This window comes from Pongo abelii, chromosome 11, assembly GCF_028885655.2.
Source record: "Pongo abelii isolate AG06213 chromosome 11, NHGRI_mPonAbe1-v2.0_pri, whole genome shotgun sequence".
In the NCBI taxonomy this organism is placed as follows: Eukaryota; Metazoa; Chordata; class Mammalia; order Primates; family Hominidae; genus Pongo; species Pongo abelii.
Window position 1 is genome coordinate 53,858,845 of NC_071996.2, and position 18,263 is coordinate 53,877,107.

An 18,263-nucleotide genomic window follows, 5' to 3' on the forward strand; every position below is an offset into this window, starting at 1 on the left:
CGAGTGGGTTGGACTACATGATGCCAAGCCCACCAACCTTTTTGTTCTGAAGTCTTCTCTTTTCTTGGTTGGACTTGGTAATTAAAGGCTTCTCTAAGTCTACCAAGGAAAACAGCATGTAGTTTTATTTTACTGATCGTTACTACACAGCTTTTTACTTTTCTTTGTCGTTACATACATTGAATGGTTTTGTTTTAAAGCTTTTTTTCAAACATATGCATGTAAGACTTCGATTACTGCCATCAGTGATCATATAGACTACTTTGATGCCTTTTGTTTTTTTGAGACCGAGTTTCACTCTTGTTGTCCAGGCTGGAGTGTAGTGGTACGATCTCAGTTCACTGCAACCTCTGCCTCCGGGTTCAAGTGATTCTCCTGCCTTAGCCTCCCTAGTAGCTGGGATTAAAGGTGCGTGCTGCCACGCCTGGCTAATTTTGTATTTTTAGTAGAGACGGGGTTTCTCCATGTTGGCCAGGCTGGTCTTGAACTCCTGACCTCAGGTGATTCTGCCTGCCTTGGCCTCCCAAAGTGCTGGGATTACAGGTGTGAGCCACTGCACCCAGCCTTTGATGCCCTTTTTTTTTTTTTTTTTTTTTTAATAGCACCAGGGAACTTGGAAGGGTGCTTTGTAATTTGATAATTTTTTATGGATATGTGTTGCTATTTTATCATTTTTTATTTTACTGTATTGTGATCAGAGAGGATCATCTAAAACTTCTAATTTTGGAATTCATCCTGTGTTATAACTGTGATAATGTAGTTTTATAATTGTTTATTTATAAGACACTTGGGATCAGGTATCTCCCTGATTATGAATTTGCTGTATATTAACATGTTTATTAAATACTTTGATGCCATATTGTTATACATTAGAGATTAATGACTATTGATGTTTTCATGGTAATGTGTTCCTTGTTACTACCTTTTTCTTAAATTCTACCAGCTTGAAATTTATTACACCTTCTTGAAAATTTGTGTCAAATGTGTCTTTAAAAACACCGTCCTGAGCAATAATTCTTTCTTTCTTTTTTTTTTTTGACGGAGCCTCACTCTGTCGCAGGCTGGCATGCAATGGTGCGATCTCGGCTCACTGCAGCCTCCGCCTCCCGGGTTCAAGCAATTCTCCTGCCTCAGCCTCCCGAGTAGCTGGGATTACAAGCATTCACCACCACGCCTGGCTAATTTTTGTGTTTTTAGTAGAGACGGGGTTTCACCATGTTGGCCAGGCTGGTCTCGAACTCCAAACCTCAGGTGATCCGCCCACCGCAGCCTCCCAAAGTGCTGGGATTACAGGCGTGAGCCACCAGTCCTGGCCAGCAACTTCTTTTTATGTTTTGTTTCCACTGGGTTTAGTGAAAACTTTTACTTCATAATTTTCAAGAGGAATTTAATAGAGAATCTGTGATCCTAGTATTTCCAATCTCAGTTTATTGGTTGATATGATGGCTTTTATGGGGATCTTAAAGGTGAATTATTTTTCTTAAATATTGAGGAAGAGAAAGTACAGTGTTTGACTCACAGCAGTTAACTGAAAAAGATTTGTAATCATGTATGGTCGTGCGCCTCATAACAATGTGTCAGTCAACAACAGACCGCAAATCGAGTGCTACATATCCTAAGCAGAACATTATGATACGATATTTTTACTGTGTCTTTTCCATGCTTAGATACACAAATACATACCATTTTGTTACAGTTGCCTAGAGTATTCAGTATAGTAACTACACACCCATACGGGTGCCTAGGCTTCGTGTTTGTAGCTTAGGAGCAACAGACTATATAGGTGTGTAGTAGGCTGTATCATCTAGGTTTGTGTGAGTACACTGTGTTATCACAAGATGAAATTGCCTGATGACCCATTTTTCAGAATGGATCTCTGTTAAGCCATGGGTGGCTGCACTTAATGTACTGTAAGCTGTGGCATGTGTGTTACATAGGATATATGGGAGTAACAGTCTTATATTTTTTCATGTTGCTTACTCTTGTTGAATACTGTCCCAGTACTTGAATGTTTCTAACAGTGATACTCTCTTCCCTAGAATTTGTTGTTCATGGATAGAATTATTCATACTATTACTGTAATGGTTGATTGCATTGACTTCTCACCATATAATATTAAATACCAGCTCAAAGTTAAATGTAAGTATGTATTTTTTAACCTTTGTTTGTCCAGTATTTCATAAGCAGTACTGAACTTCGCCAGGGGACGTCCTAATACCTTTGCCACCTCATTTTACTAACTTTTGATTTTGTTTAACCATGTTAGTTACTATGCTAGGAGCTTTCATACATGTTCTCTCTCTTTTTTCTTTTTAATTTTCATATGCTCTGTATCATTCTCTTATCTCTATCACACAAAATGTCTTTACTCCTTTTTACAACACAGAAAGATAAATACTATTCTAATTAGAGATTGCCTAATAGTACAAATGGTTTTACTCATTCCATCTGGTATGAAGGATTATCTGGACAAGAAACTTAGACATAACTTAAAATGTTTTTATTTGCAAGCCTGATTTAAAATAGTCATTGAATTGACATTATAATTTAAAACAATGGGATCAGTTAATTGGTTATTTTTTCCCAGAAATGTTACAAAGTGTAACTCATCGTTTACCTGAAACATGGTAATTAAATGATTAAAATCGGACAATTGGGATCATAACAAGTTGTGTGATTTTTAAAACCATATGCCTTGGTTAGTTTTAAGTTATTTTGTAGCAAATAGTTTTTAAAGTCTGTTAATTGATTCATTGAAGTCATATATGTCCACCTATGTTTATATGTTCATACCATATAGGTAGTGATAATCTGTCATTAATGAAAAATGTTAGTTGATGTTGAGATATATTATTTCTTCTTGTTTAAAAATGAGGAACATAAAATTATCTACCAATAAGATTTGCCATTGATGAGTTTTCTAAAACATTCTTAGAATCTTTTTTGGTTTTTGAATTTTTACTAAGTAGCAATATGGAGTAACATGTTAAGCTCCTGAAGTATATTACAGGTCAGAGCATCCCGGCCTGAGTGCCATGGAAATATAGGTTATAGATGTTCTTGACATACTGATCTTAGCTCTCCTCTTGGGCTGAGCAGGACCTAATCTGATTACCTCAGTGTGTCAGAAAAATAGGCTTATCTCTGAAAACCATAAGTATACCAAGATTGTATAACAGATGATGTCAGAAATTATAAGCCACCAAAGTTTCATAGAGCGAAGATGATCAGTCTCATTTTGACATAATTTTACCTATGTTGGTACTTCTGAAATTAGGTTTAACCGAATATCCAATTCAGGAACCCACAGTTACAAATGTCTTTTCCATTCCGTGTCCATGCAAAACAGAGCCAGAGTTCCTCTTGCTGTAAAATTTGGGTAATGGGGAGATTTTTAAAAGGAGTTGAGAAGAGGAAACAATGTTAAGACTAACCGAAAGGAAATTGTTATTATCAGGATCACCTTGGTATTTTTTGGTGACTTACATTGTGATGATTTCAAATTTAGAGAAATATTGCAAGAGTTTATGTGGAAACTTCGTATTCCTTTACTCAGGTTCCTCAACGGTTGATTGCATTTATCTTATCTGCTCCCCCCTGCCCCCAGAATATACATTTTATTCTTTTTCCCTGCTGAACCATTTTAAGGTATAGTTTTAGATAAGTTGACAACCTGGAACAGTTCCTCAGTCTTGTCTTTTATGTCTTTCAAAAAGCAACTTTAGGCTGGGTGCAGTGGCTCACGCCTGTAATACCAGCACTTTGAGAGGCCGAGGTGTGTGGATCACCTGATGTCAGGAGTTCTAGACCAGCCTGGCCAACAGGGCTATAACCTGTCTCCACTAAAAATACACAAATTAGCGAGGCATGGTGGTGCGTGCCTGTAGTCCCAGCTACTTGGGAATCTGAGGCAGGAGAATCTCCTGAACCCAGGAGGCAGAGGTTGCAGTGAGCTGAGATCATGCCACTGCACTCCACCAGCCTGGGCAACAGAGCTACACTCTGTCTCAAAAAAAAGGAATTTTACTTTCTTAGAGTCTCTCAATCTGGGATTATCATATTGCTTTAAGATGAGATTCAGGGTCCATTCATTACTGGAGTACCACAGAAATACTGCTGTAGTTCTTTTCAATTCATTATTTTCCCATTACTGGTGATGTTAACACTTGCTGTTTCTTTGAGGATGGCATCTGCCAGGTTTTCCACTGTAAGTTTAATTACTAAATACTTACTGTGGCACAATTATTACTTGTTTCTCTAGATACACTTTGATTTACCATCTAATATCACATGGGTTATGCTATTCATTCCTTTTCTGTATTTGTCTCTACTGTCTCTAATAGTGAGAAACCTGGTTTTTATTACCCTCAGTGTATTTACAACTTGATCATTCACTTGTATGTAACCAGTCTCCTGAAATATGGCTGTCACCTCACCTCAACATTCTGTCAGGGAATTTCTGGATATAGTTTTTCAATGTACATTAATGTTTTGAGAAATTGATTCCAAGGAGAAAGATCAACTTCCTTTTAGTAGCAACACTTGTTTTTCATGTTACCATATGAGATTAATTTTAATTAAGCATTCGTTTTCTGTTAAATTTGAGATCTCATTCCTTAAAAGAATGGATTGATTGAGAGAAACAAGTAATTTTGGAATGGGTAAATTTTTTGGGCAAGAGCTATGTGGGTTTATTCTTCTAGGTAGATGTTTGCAGAGGGATTATCTAAGGGTACAAAAGAAAATCAGACAGTACTTTTAGGACAAATCTTTTTCTTTATATCTAGGAAATAGGCAGTAGACTTACTGCATTCCTTCTCAGCTTTGCATCTCTGGCTTGTTCAATGTTGTTTGTAGGGATCAATGTACTATAGGTGAGCAAAAAAATGGTCCATCATTCTTAGTGGAAATTTTTTGTTTTTAAAACTAACTTTCAAAATTTAAATTTGGAACCTATCTTATGTAATTTAGTACTTTCTTGCATATTAATGGTTGAAATTTTATGAAATGTAAAATAAAAGTTTGAGATGCATTTTATAATTCCTAAGAAAAAATGGACTTGTTTTTCTGGAATTCATATTCATGATCTGCCAAGTAGTTTTCGTCTCCCATTCTCATTTGTAAAGATAATGTTCTAGTGATACTTATCCATTAATGGTACATTATGTTATGATTTGTTTGGGGTGTCAGTCGACAAACGGATATGTATTTGATGTATCTAACATTTAAATGTGAGCTATAAATTGTAAAAGTGGACAGTGACTCCTATTTTCAATTTATTTGAGTTTTTAATTAATTCAATTTTTGTTTTTAGCACCACAGAGACCTTCAGATTGGTCCAAAAAGAAGAATGAGCCCCTAGGGAAATTGACTTCTTTATTTAAACTTATTGTGAAAGTGATCTATTCTTTCCACACTCTGAGCTTCAAGGAAGCACATTCCGATACCCTCTTCACTATTGGCAACTCAATCACCAGCATTATTTCCAGTGTACTTGGACATATTTCTTTGCCTTCTATGATCCGAAAAATATTTGCAACTTTAACAAGACCTCTGGCATTATTTTATGAAAACTCTAAGTAAGTATTTTGGGCTAAGTAGCTTTGAATTAAATGTATACAATTTAAATATAGGTAGCAACTTTTATTTTTTAATCAGCTGTGCTGTAGATGGTAGTCTTGACAATTTTGCGGAGAGGATAATAAACTACACTTTTGTTGAAAAGATAGTTCAAGTATAGAAATATGAGAGAGAAATTGGAAGTCTTTCTATTTTGCCTGTTAGTTCCCTTTCCCTTTGCTTTTCAATGCTTACCTTTTCAGAATTGTTTATGCAAACAAGCATACCTATTAAATGCATGATAGATAGGAAAGCTTACTTGACATGCTGTTTTGCAATTAATTATATGGTATGCACTTAATACAGTTGGCTGTTTGTATCCATGGGTTCTGCATTCATGGATTCAACCAACCCTGGATCGAAAATATTTGGAAAAATTAAAAAGAATAAAATTAATGCAAATAAATACAATATGACAATTACATTGTATTAGATATTATAAGGAATGTAGAGATGATTTAAAACATGTAGGAGGATGTGTTTAGGTTACATGCAAATACAACTTGTTTTATATTAGAGTGTTGAGCATCCATGGATTTTGGTATCCTGGCAGGAGGGTGGTCCTGGAATTAGCCGCCACCATGCCCAGCTAATACCCCATGGATACTGAGGGATTTCTATCTTTGTACTATATACATGAGAATCTCATTTTTAAAAATGTCTACATATGATTCTGTTAAACTTTTTACCCAGTTTCTGATTGGTGGACATACATGTTTTTCTAGTGTTTTCCCTCATAACAGTTGAACATTATTTATACGTAAATCATTGCCCACATTTGCCACTATTTCTGAGTATGCACATTTATGTGTCTGAAATGCTCTCCAAAAAATTGAATTAATTTTGCATCACCCTTTATTTGAATCGAAGCAAGCAGTGCCTTAAAACCTGAAAGAAAAAAAAAAAAGCCCCAGTAACAAACTCGTACAAGCATTTTGAAAGGATTCATGAATATTCTTTATAGCAAGCTTGTGTGGTTCAATCAGAAGACGGTTTATCTTTCATAAATTAACAGAAAGTTTTAGGAACAGATTTTATAAAGTACAGTACAACCCCCAAATCCATAAACTTTTCTTTGCAAATCTTTAAGTCTATGTTTCATTAAAAATAATGCCTAAAAGAAATGTACAGAAACAAGCAATTAATATGATTATTACTTTGAGGTTTATTGTAGATATTTTCTGTGATTCATTTTTCAAAGATGGGATGGTTTTTTGCTTAATATTTAGCATTTGAGTTTTTTACTTGTTAAGTCTTTGGGCACCTTTTTATATCATCAATTTATATTTATTATGTCTTTATTACCTTTTTCTTAGGATTAGCTTGATAGTACAGTTAACTTGCAGAAATATAAATGGTGTTCTATTTTATGTGTTTTCCTTCCTAGGCTTGATGAAGTTCCTAAAGTATATAGTTGTCTGAACAACAAGGTAAAAATAGACAATTGTCCATAAACCATACTTTCATGATGAGAAAATGATAGGGTTTAGATAATTTTCTTAAACATAATTCTGCTGATTTTTAAAGAGGTTATTCTTTCTTTCTTTTTTTTTCCTGGAGACAGAGTTTTGCTCTTGTCACCCAAGCTGGAGTGCAGTGGCAGGATCTCAGCTCACTGCAACCTCCACCTCCTGGGATCAAGTGATTCTCCCACTTCAGCTTCCTGAGTAGCTGGGAGTACAGGCACATGCTACCACGCCCAGCTGATTTTTTGTATATTTAGTAGAGACAGGGTTTCACCATGTTGGGCAGGCTTGTCTTGAACTCCTGACCTCAAGTGATCTACCTGCCTCAGCTTCCCAAAGTGCTGAGATTACAGGTGTGAGCCACCATGCTTGACCTAGTCTTCATTTTTAATGGACATTTAATAACACCATATGAACACATTTAGAGGGTGTTTTTTGTTTTTTTTTTTTAAGGATTTAATACTTTAAATTCATATTAAGTAATGAACTTTTTTTTTGGTGACAAAATCTCACCCAGGTGGGAGTGCAGTGGCATGATCACGGCTTACCACACCCCTGCCCTCCTGGGCTCAAGGTGATTCTCCCACCATAGCCTCCCAAGTAGCTAGGACTACAGGCATACACCACCACTCCTGGCTCATTTTTGTATTTTTTGTAGAGGTGGGGTTTTGCCATGTTGCTCAGGCTGGTGTCAAACTCCTGAGCTCAAGCAATCTACTCGCTTTGGCTTCCCAAAGTGCTGGGATTACAGGCGTGAACCACCGAGCCCAGCCTAGTTAATCAACTCTTAGCTCATCCCTTTGTATATGATGGCTACTGGACCCAAAGTTTTCTAGGTGAACGTATGTAGGTAACTATTTATCTTGTTATAATTATTACAAAAAAATAATTTCTTTTGTTAATAGAAAATAAGTTCAAAATTGAACTGTAATATTAATAACCAAAGCAAATTCACCTGATAATTTGTCGAGTTATAAAGAGGGATATATATTTAAGGCAACAATGGGGGTTAGTTTAAAATTATCTTAATTTTAAAAATTGAAATAGCAACATAAATTCTGTGAGTTAATGTTTAGTATATTTTTTGCTTTTATTTTTTCCTTTTTCCTAGTTAGAAAAGCTACTGGGAGAAATTATTGCTTGTCTGCAATTCAGCTACACCGGAACTTATGACAGTGAACTTCTTGAACAACTCTCCCCACTATTATGCATAATATTTCTGCACAAGAATAAACAGATTCGAAAACAGAGTGCTCAGTTCTGGAATGCCACTTTTGCTAAAGTGACGATGTTGGTTTATCCTGAAGAGTTAAAGTATGCTAACAACAAAACTTATATACAACTAACTATTCTGTTGTGATCATATAAATTGAAATTTTGATTCAAAATAATCTTTTCTTATGGAGTATTGTTACAGAGGATTCCTTAGTTGAAATATTACCATTTGGAATACATGATAATTATTAAACATTATTTCACCTTTTTGTTGGTGCTTAGAATAACCTTGATTTCAGGAGCCAAGAAAAGCAGTTTAAATTATCCTTAATAAAAGAGAGAAGGAGGACAGGATATAGATGATTTTTTTTTTTTTTTTTTTTTGAGATAGAGTCTCGCTCTGTTGCCCAGGCTGGAGTGCAGTGGCGCGATCTGGGCTCACTGCAAGCTCCGCCTCCCGGGTTCAAGCGATTCTCCTGCCTCAGCCTCCTGTGTAGCTGGGACTGAAGGTGCGTGCCACCATGCCTGGGTAATTTTTTGTATTTTTAGTAGAGACAAGGTTTCACTGTGTTAGCCAAGATCGTCTCGATCTCCTGACCTCGTGATCTGCCTGCCTCGGCCTCCCAAAGTGCTGGGATTACAGGTGTGAGCCACCGTGCCCTGCCTGGATAATTATTAAAGCTAGACATGAATACTTTATATAATATTCTACTTATTTGAATTTTCCATGATAAAAATTTGGAAATTCAGAGAAGTACAGGGAAAAATACAAAAATTGCCTAATTTCTCCCAGTTTTATATATGCATAGTAAGGAACAGTCTTTATTTAAAAATAAAGATGTATTTTGCTGCTCTAAAAATTAAAGTGCTGTTGTTAACAGATCATCAGTGTTCACCAGTACTACTTGACTTAAGGTGTATATTTTATGTACTTTTTTAAAGACCAGTACTAACACAAGCCAAACAAAAATTTCTGCTCCTGTTGCCTGGTTTGGAAACTGTTGAAGTGATGGAGGAATCCAGTGGACCATATTCTGATGGAGTAAGTTGGGGGGTTTTATTGTTCATTTGTTTTTGGACATTTAAGTTATTTATTGAAAGTTACAAATAAGTAGAACCTGAACAGAAAAGAGTTTTGTAACATAGGCTTTTTCCACATTGTCAGTTGTGTGGCCTCAAATTTCTTTTGTGATTTTCCCTAGAGATTGTCATGTAAATAATCTCTAATTCTTGTCATTAATCATTTGTTTTGAACTCGGCCTCATCTGTGCTGTTCACAAAGAGTAAAATACATAATTGTTGCTTTGGAAAAACTGGAAATAACGGTTACTAAGCCATGTCTAAGCCAGAGCTGCTGTTCATTTTCTTATTTTTTAAAAATTGATTTTCTCATTTCTTCTATCAGAAAAACAAATCTTTGCTGTCACATCGCATTGGGAGCAAAGTTTCTTTGGCTAATGATATTTGATTACTGCCTGAAGATGTAGTAATGTAAGGCACGGGTACTATAGACTTGTGAGCTGGCGTGTTCTTAGAAAACTTTTTTCTATTCAGGAGCAGCTAGGGTATAGCTAGTTTTTGTTTAGAATCTTTCGGAGAAAAAAGACTGTTATAGCCAACTAAGTATCGCATTTGGTTTTGGCTGAAGTAAAAATTTTCCACTAGATAACTAACAATTAGACTTGTTAAAGAGTTCAGTGGAATTTGGTCTGTAAAAGCTATATATTCTGTTGAGGGGAAATATGCTCTGTCATACATGCTTTATTAACCCTCAATTGTTTAATGTTTAAAGTTCTATGGCTTTGAATATTCTCTTAGAAATATTTTCAGTTACAGGTAGAGTGTTTGAATCTAGTAATTCAATTCACTTTATGTATTTATGTGACATGTCTCATTTTCAGAATTCATAAAATTGAGTGGTATTAAACAGCTACTATAAAAGAGACACCAAAGCCATTTGCTATTATTGAATTAGACAGTGGCTTTCCTTTCTTTGATTTTTATGGGATTGAATAATTAGAAAAATTTTGACAATATTTGCAATTACTATTAGGCAGGAATTTTCAAAACGTGAAAAGGAAAAGCAAAATATTACCGTTGTATTTAATGAAATTGTTTCGTTTTTAATAAAACAGACAGAAAATTCACAACTAAATGTGAAGATAAGTGGCATGGAGAGAAAATCAAATGGAAAAAGAGATTCATTTTTGGCACAAACAAAGAATAAAAAGGAAAATATGAAACCAGCAGCCAAAGTATGTTTTCAAAAGTTTAATCAAAATTTTTAAGATAAAGTATGTGGTAACTTACATACAACTTTAAAAATTGGATGGAAGAACTATAAAAGACTAAATAAAGGTTGGGATTGCAGGGGAATTGAGGGCATTTGATCTAGAAAGACTGCTAGGATAGCACGGTAACCCAGAAGCCTTTGGTGATGATTCCTGGTTAGGAAAGGTAAGTTTCTGTGTAATGCTTAGCAACTGTTACATGTAGTTATTCCAGGTAGCAGCCCCCTTGAGATGGAATGAAACTAGTTATGAATGACTAACATAGGTAGCACAAGAGAAAAATATTTTAGAACTTTTGTTTAGGATTATTGTTATTTTATAACTTAATATTTTGAATAGAAATAAATAATGCCTAGATAAGACACCTACGTTAAGCTCATGCTAGTTGCCAGTTAACTGACTTTTAGACAACAGTTCTCTCTTACATGACCTCCAGTAAAGGTTATTCTAGAATCTTGAGACCATGGCCCTGGTGAAATGAAAGAAAAGTGTTATTTTTTAAGAATACCTTTGCCACATTCTTGTAGCAACTATAAATGGAATTAAAGCAGTGGTTCCAGTGAACATTTATTAAGATAACATTGTAGTACCAAAGTTACTTGTATGTAGGGCATATTGTAGTGGTGACTTTCTCTAAGTCATGCCTCAACTTGAGAGCTGCAAATATACTCTCCTGCTGCCAAATCAGTTCATTTCCGTGTGTTAGCCTGACAAATGGTTTTGTCCATACTTTGTAGTTAAGCACAGACTTGCCTACTTTGTAAAGAGGTTTAATACTTTCTACTTTCTTAGTATTTATTAGAGGCAGAAAGAAAGTGGGGGAACATTGTACTAATTTGTTACAGATCATGAGTATCATCAACTTCATAATCACTATTGAAAAATGGTGTCATTATTAGAAGAGAGTGATAGAAATATTGGAAAATAATTTGGAAACCAAAATATACATTTGCTTATTTTTTTCAAATCTGCAGCTGAAACTTGAATCTTCATCTTTAAAAGTAAAGAGTGAAATTCTTTTGGAAGAGGAAAAGTCTACTGACTTCGTGTTTATACCTCCAGAAGGAAAAGATGCAAAGGAAAGAATATTAACTGATCATCAAAAAGAAGTTCTCAAAACAAAGCGGTTTGTAGGCCTTTTATCTTGAGTTGGGTATTTGGTATTCAGGCTTAGATTTCATGCAAGAAAACTAACTTTGTGTTTAGAACTAAAATATGTGTACTAATGTTTTGGTTTTGTTTGTTTGTTTTTCTTTTTGACACGGAGTTTCGCTTTGTTGCCCAGGCTGGAGTGCAGTGGTGCCATCTTGGCTCATTGCAAGCTCCGCCTCCCGGTTTCATGCCATTCTCCTGCCTCAGCCTCCCGAGTAGCTGGGACCACAGGCGTGTGCCACCACACCCAGCTAATTTTTTTGTACTTTTAGTAGAGACGGGGTTTCACCATGTTAGCCAGGATGGTCTTGATCTCCTGACCTAGTGATCCGCCCGCCTCAGCCTCCCAAAGTGCTGGGATTACAGGTGTGAGCCACCACGCCCAGCCATGTGTACTAAATTTTAATGCCAAAAGTTATACTGTACCTAAATGCATTTCATAATGTATAAAGCTGCCTAGTAATGTACCAAATATTTATAAACTGAATTTCTTCTCTGAGGTAGATTGGGAGGGGAAGACAGTTTGATGGAATATCTGGGAAATATGCACTTAGGTCATGATTTTACAACAATTTAGTAGAATTCTAAGTTTCTTTTCTTTTTATGTTTTGTTTTATGTTTTTGAGACAGAGTCTCTCTTTGTTACCCAGGCTGGAGTGCAGTGGCATGATCTCTGCTCACTTCAGTCTCTGCCTCCCGGGCTCAAGTGATCCTCCTGCATCAACCTTCCAAGTAGCTGGGACTGCAGATGCACACCACCATGCCCAGCTAATTTTTTATTTTTTGTAGAGATAGGATTTTGCCATGTTGCCCATGCTGGTCTTGAACTCCTGAGCTCAAGCAGCCCACCCACCTCAACCTCCCAAAGTGCTGGGATTACAGGCGTGAGCCACCGTACCTGGCCATAAGTTTAATTTCTAATTGTAAGAATATCATCCAGTTTTTGAAGTTACTTATATACAGTTTTTTTCAGGTGTGATATTCCTGCCATGTATAATAATCTGGATGTTTCCCAAGATACCTTATTTACTCAGTATAGTCAGGAAGAGCCTATGTAAGTACAGAAGCCATCAAACTTTTATATCTGTTTTATTCATTTTCAAATAATTATAAAAACAATATTCTTACTAATATTTATTTCAGGGAAATTCCTACTTTAACCAGAAAACCAAAGGAGGATTCTAAGATGATGATTACGGTATGTTTGGCATTTCATATTTTGAGCTTTTTAGAATCACCCTTCCATTATACAGTCTGTTAAACTGCTGAAATATCTGTAGGTCTTCCCTTTATTAATTTTAAAATTTATTGTAGATTTATTGTAGGATTTCCTTTTAACTCCCATTCAGATACTAGCAGAATATCAGCAGACACTGTGTGTGTGTGTGTGTGTGTGTGTGTATGTATGTGTGTGTGTGTATAAAATAAATGTACTTGGCTTTTCTTGAATATTTACAATTAGGAAAACAAACTGTTAGGTATCTACCACTAACTTTGGAATAGTTGCCATATATTGAATGTCAGTGATTATCTTTGGGTTACCGAAGTTTTATACTAAAGTTTTCCCAGAAAGTCAAACTTGTTTGCCAGTTATTAATCTGTGTGTGTATATATATGTATATATTTCTGTGCAGGAGGAGCATATGGACAGTGACATTGTCATTCCTCAAGATGTCACGGAAGACTGTGGTATGGATGAACATCTTGAAAAGGCCTCCCTTTCAAATAATGAGTGTGGTTCTCTTGACAAAACCAGTCCAGAAATGTCGAACAGTAATAATGATGACAGAAAAAAAGCTTTAATTTCATCAAAGAAAACATCAACTGAATGTGCATCTAGTACAGAAAATTCTTTCGTTGTCAGCAGTAGTTCAGTTTCTAATACCACTGTTGCTGGAACTCCCCCATACCCTACAAGTCGGAGGCAAACCTTTATTACTTTGGAGAAGTTTGATGGTTCAGAAAATAGACCTTTTAGTCCATCCCCCTTGAATAATATTTCATCAACTGTTACAGTGAAAAATAACCAGGAAACCATGATTAAAACAGATTTTCTACCAAAAGCAAAGCAAAGAGAAGGGACTTTTTCGAAATCTGATTCTGAAAAAATAGTGAATGGAACTAAGAGATCAAGCCGGAGAGCTGGTAAAGCTGAACAAACAGGGAATAAAAGGTCTAAGCCCTTAATGAGATCTGAGCCAGAGAAAAATACTGAGGAATCTATTGAAGGCATTGTAGTCTTAGAAAATAACCCACCTGGTTTGCTTAATCAAACAGAATGTGTGTCAGATAATCAGGTTCATCTTTCTGAATCTACAGTGGAGCATGACAATACAAAGCTTAAAGCAGCAACAATGGAAAATGCTGTATTATTGGAAACTAATGCTGTAGAGGAGAAAAATGTAGAAATTAATTTGGAATCCAAAGAAAATACACCCCCAGTAGTAATATCAGCAGATCAAATGGTAAATGAGGATAGTCAGGTTCAGATAACTCCAACTCAGAAAACCCTTAGACGGTCTTCAAGGCGACGTTCAGAAGTAGTAGAGTCTACCACTGAAAGCCAAGATAAGGAAAATAATCATCAAAAAAAGGAACGACGTAAGGAAGAAGAAAAACCTCTTCAGAAGAGTCCATTGCATATAAAAGATGATGTGTTACCTAAACAAAAACTGATTTCTGAACAAACTCCACAGGAGAATTTAATTGAGAAAGGAAGTAATTTACATGAGAAGACTCTTGGGGAAACTAGTGTTAATGCAGAAACTGAACAAAATAAAAAAAAGGCAGACCCTGAGAACATTAAGTCTGAGGGGGATGGTACCCAGGACATTGTAGATAAGTCCTCTGAGAAACTAGTCAGAGGCCGAACACGGTATCAAACAAGAAGAGCATCTCAGGGTTTGCTTTCCAGCATTGAAAACTCAGAATCTGATAGTTCGGAGGCAAAAGAAGAAGGTTCTAGGAAGAAGAGATCTGGAAAATGGAAAAACAAAAGCAATGAAATTGTTGACATTCAAGATCAAGAAGAGAAAGTGGTGAAACAGGAATGTATAAAAGCTGAAAATCCGTCACATGATTATAAAGCAGGTTCTGAGGAAGATGTAAGCATAAAACCTCAGATTTGTGAAAAACAAGATGAAAGTAGTACTGTAATATGTCAGGATTCTACAGTAACTTCAGATGTGTTGCAAGTTCCTGATGATTTACCAAATGCGTGTGAGGAAAAAAGTGAAACTAGCAAATATGCAGAATATTCCTTTACAAGTCTACCTGTGCCAGAATCAAATCTAAGGACTAGAAATGCCGTTAAGAGATTACATAAGCGAGACTCTGTTGATAATTGTAGTTTGGGAGAATCCTCAAAAATAGGGATATCAGATATTTCTTCGCTTTCAGAAAAAACTTTTCAAACACTTGAATGTCAACACAAGAGAAGTAGGAGGGTGAGGAGATCTAAAGGTTGTGATTGCTGTGGGGAAAAATCACAACTTCAGGAGAAGTCACTCGTTGGGTTAAAAAATACAGAAAATAATGACGTAGAGATTAGTGAAACAAAAAAGGCAGATGTGCAAGCACCTGTAAGCCCATCAGAAACTTCTCAAGCTAATCCATATTCTGAAGGACAGTTTTTAGATGAACATCATAGTGTGAATTTTCATTTGGGTCTCAAAGAGGATAATGATACTATTAATGATTCATTAATTATTTCTGAAACCAAATCAAAAGAAAACACTATGCAAGAATCTCTTCCTTCTGGAATAGTCAACTTTAGAGAGGAAATTTGTGATATGGATTCTAGTGAAGCAATGTCTCTTGAAAGCCAAGAGTCACCTAATGAAAATTTTAAAACTGTTGGCCCATGTTTAGGAGACTCAAAAAATGTTTCACAGGAATCTTTGGAGACAAAAGAAGAAAAACCAGAAGAAACCCCAAAAATGGAACTGAGTCTGGAGAATGTTACTGTTGAAGGAAATGCATGTAAAGTAACAGAATCCAATCTAGAGAAAGCAAAAACTATGGAATTGGATGTAGGAAATGAAGCTAGCTTCCATGGACAAGAGAGAACCAAAACTGGTATTTCTGAAGAAGCAGCAATAGAAAAAAATAAAAGAAATGATGACTCTGAAGCAGACACAGCTAAACTGAATGCCAAAGAAGTAGCAACTGAGGAATTTAATTCAGATATTAGTCTTTCTGATACTGCTACACCTGTAAAATTGAATGCTCAAACTGAGATTTCTGAACAAACAGCAGCTGGGGAACTAGATGGAGGAAATGATGTATCTGATCCACACTCATCTGAAGAAACGAATACTGAAATGAAAAATTATGAAGAAATGATGATCGGCGAGGCAAAGGCTGAAACTGGCCATGATGGTGAAACAGAGAATGAGGGCATAACTACCAAAACCTCAAAGCCTGATGAAGCTGAAACAAAAATGTTGACTGCAGAAATGGACAACTTTGTTTGTGACACAGTTGAAATGAGCACTGAAGAAGGAATCATTGACGCTAATAAAAGTGAAACAAATACTGAGTGTAGTAAATCTGAAGAAAAATTAGATAATCAAATGGTAATGGAAAGTGATATTTTACAGGAAGATCACCATACTTCACAGAAAGTGGAGGAACCATCACAGTCTCTGACATCTGGAACAGCTATCTCTGAACTAATAATAGAAGACAATAATGCATCTCCTCAAAAACTAAGGGAACTTGATCCTTCACTTGTGTCAGCAAATGACAGTCCTAGTGGCATGCAGACACGCTGTGTCTGGTCTCCTTTGGCTTCTCCATCTACAAGCATTTTAAAGAGAGGACTAAAAAGATCCCAAGAAGATGAAATCTCATCACCTGTTAATAAGGTAAGGGGAATGAGGCTGAATATTAAGGAACCCAGTATTTGGTTGGGATATTTTGGCCATACAGTGACCTCTGGTGAATGACAAAATATTACAATTATATGGTCACTCATTTGATTATTTACCGTAATGGTTGCTAGGGAAAAGGTAGGTAGAAGAAAAGGTTTCGAAAAAAGGAGACTGAAGCCTTTTAGATAAGTCTTCCATTTTACAACACTAAAGATCTTTATGCAACTGTGCACATTGTTCACCTTTGGCAAAATTGATAAGGCTCCTAGCATCTTTTCTGCTCCCCATACCATAATATCATATGAGGAAACAGATTTAGGAATGCAGGCAACACTGCCATTGATAAAGCAGATTTAGTAGTTGTCATGTCTTGGAACATTATGCTGTTTTACGTTTTACATACATGTTCCAGACCATATCTAATTAAAAAAAAAATCTCATGTGCCTTCATCAACTTGTAGATGTGATCTTATTTGTAGTTATTTATATCCCCATTTCCTCAGCTAAATTATAGATCTTTTACTTTAGAAAAGATAGATTATCTATATATCTGCTTTAGCTTCAGGCCCTGTGCCTTGCACATAGTTTGTTGAATGAATGAATAAAAAAATAGGAAAAGTTAAATGTATTTACGTAACTCAACTTGTCTTCTACTTAACAAAATAGATGTCCTGAAAAGGTATGATGTTGGCATTCCTTAATTTTGAACTTGAACCCTCTATTCATTGTAGAATACATTTTATATATACAAGCATGAACGTATAGACATGACACCTTGTTTTTTGCCTTCAACAAACACACTTTGAAAGTGTTCCTTCGGCCAGGCTCGGTAGCTCACACCTGTAATCCCAGGCATGGGATTTGGGAGGCCAAGGCAGGTGGATCACCTGAGGGACAGGAGTTCAAGACCAGCCTGACCAACATGGAGAAACCCCATCTCTACTAAAAATACAAAAATTAGCTGGGCATGGTGGCGCACACTTGTAGTTACAGCTACTCAGGAGGCTGAGGCAGGAGAATTGCTTGAACCCAGGACGCAGAGGTTGCAGTGAGCTGGATTGTGCCACTGCACTCCAGCCTGGCGATAGAGTGAGACTCTGTCTCAAAAAAAAAAAAAAAAAAAAGAAAAAAGAAATGTTCCTTCAAAATCCCTGTTACTGTTATTCATATGTCTGAACTTTGCAAGATACACTGAAAATTCTTCTGCTGAGAATCTAGAGATTAAGTTGTTTTTTGTTTTGTTTGTTTGTTTTTTGAGATGGAGTCTCACTCTGTCGCCCAGGCTGTAGTGCAGTGGCACGATCTCGGCTCACTGCAGCCTCTGCCTCCCGGGTTCAAGAGATTCTCCTGCCTCAGCCTCTTGAGTAGCTGGGATTACAGGCATGCGCCACTAAGCCCGGCTAATTTTTGTATTGTTAGTAGAGATAAGGTTTCACCATGTTGGTCAGGCTGGTCTTGAACTCCTTGACCTCAAGATCCACCCGCCTTGGCCTCCCAAAGTGCTGGGATTACAGGCGTGAGCCACTGCGCCTGGCCTATTTCTGTTTTTACATCAGTCGTCTTTCTAGTCTGGTAATCCCATAAAGTTATTAGAATCAGATCATACACTTTTAACTGCCGCATGTGGCTTCGTTAAGTTTTTGCTA

At 36.3% G+C, this 18,263-nt stretch overlaps 1 protein-coding gene across 21 annotated transcripts in view; it reads left to right on the forward strand.

Moving 5' to 3' along the window:
- Positions 1-18,263, forward strand: part of RIF1 (replication timing regulatory factor 1) — a 96,534-nt gene that overhangs the window by 38,836 nt on the left and 39,435 nt on the right. For all 21 annotated transcript variants that reach the window (XR_010136034.1, XR_010136027.1, XR_010136033.1 and 18 more), the window contains 10 exons: positions 2,040-2,139; positions 5,315-5,579; positions 7,007-7,049; positions 8,197-8,399; positions 9,243-9,342; positions 10,436-10,555; positions 11,566-11,717; positions 12,717-12,797; positions 12,887-12,941; positions 13,378-16,611. Coding sequence is in view for 2 of the 21 variants with exons in the window: in XM_063712802.1 (XP_063568872.1) it covers positions 2,040-2,139; positions 5,315-5,579; positions 7,007-7,049; positions 8,197-8,399; positions 9,243-9,342; positions 10,436-10,555; positions 11,566-11,717; positions 12,717-12,797; positions 12,887-12,941; positions 13,378-16,611 (4,353 nt within the window). In the remaining 19 variants the exon portion in view is untranslated. The remainder of the gene's footprint in view (positions 1-2,039; positions 2,140-5,314; positions 5,580-7,006; positions 7,050-8,196; positions 8,400-9,242; positions 9,343-10,435; positions 10,556-11,565; positions 11,718-12,716; positions 12,798-12,886; positions 12,942-13,377; positions 16,612-18,263) is intronic.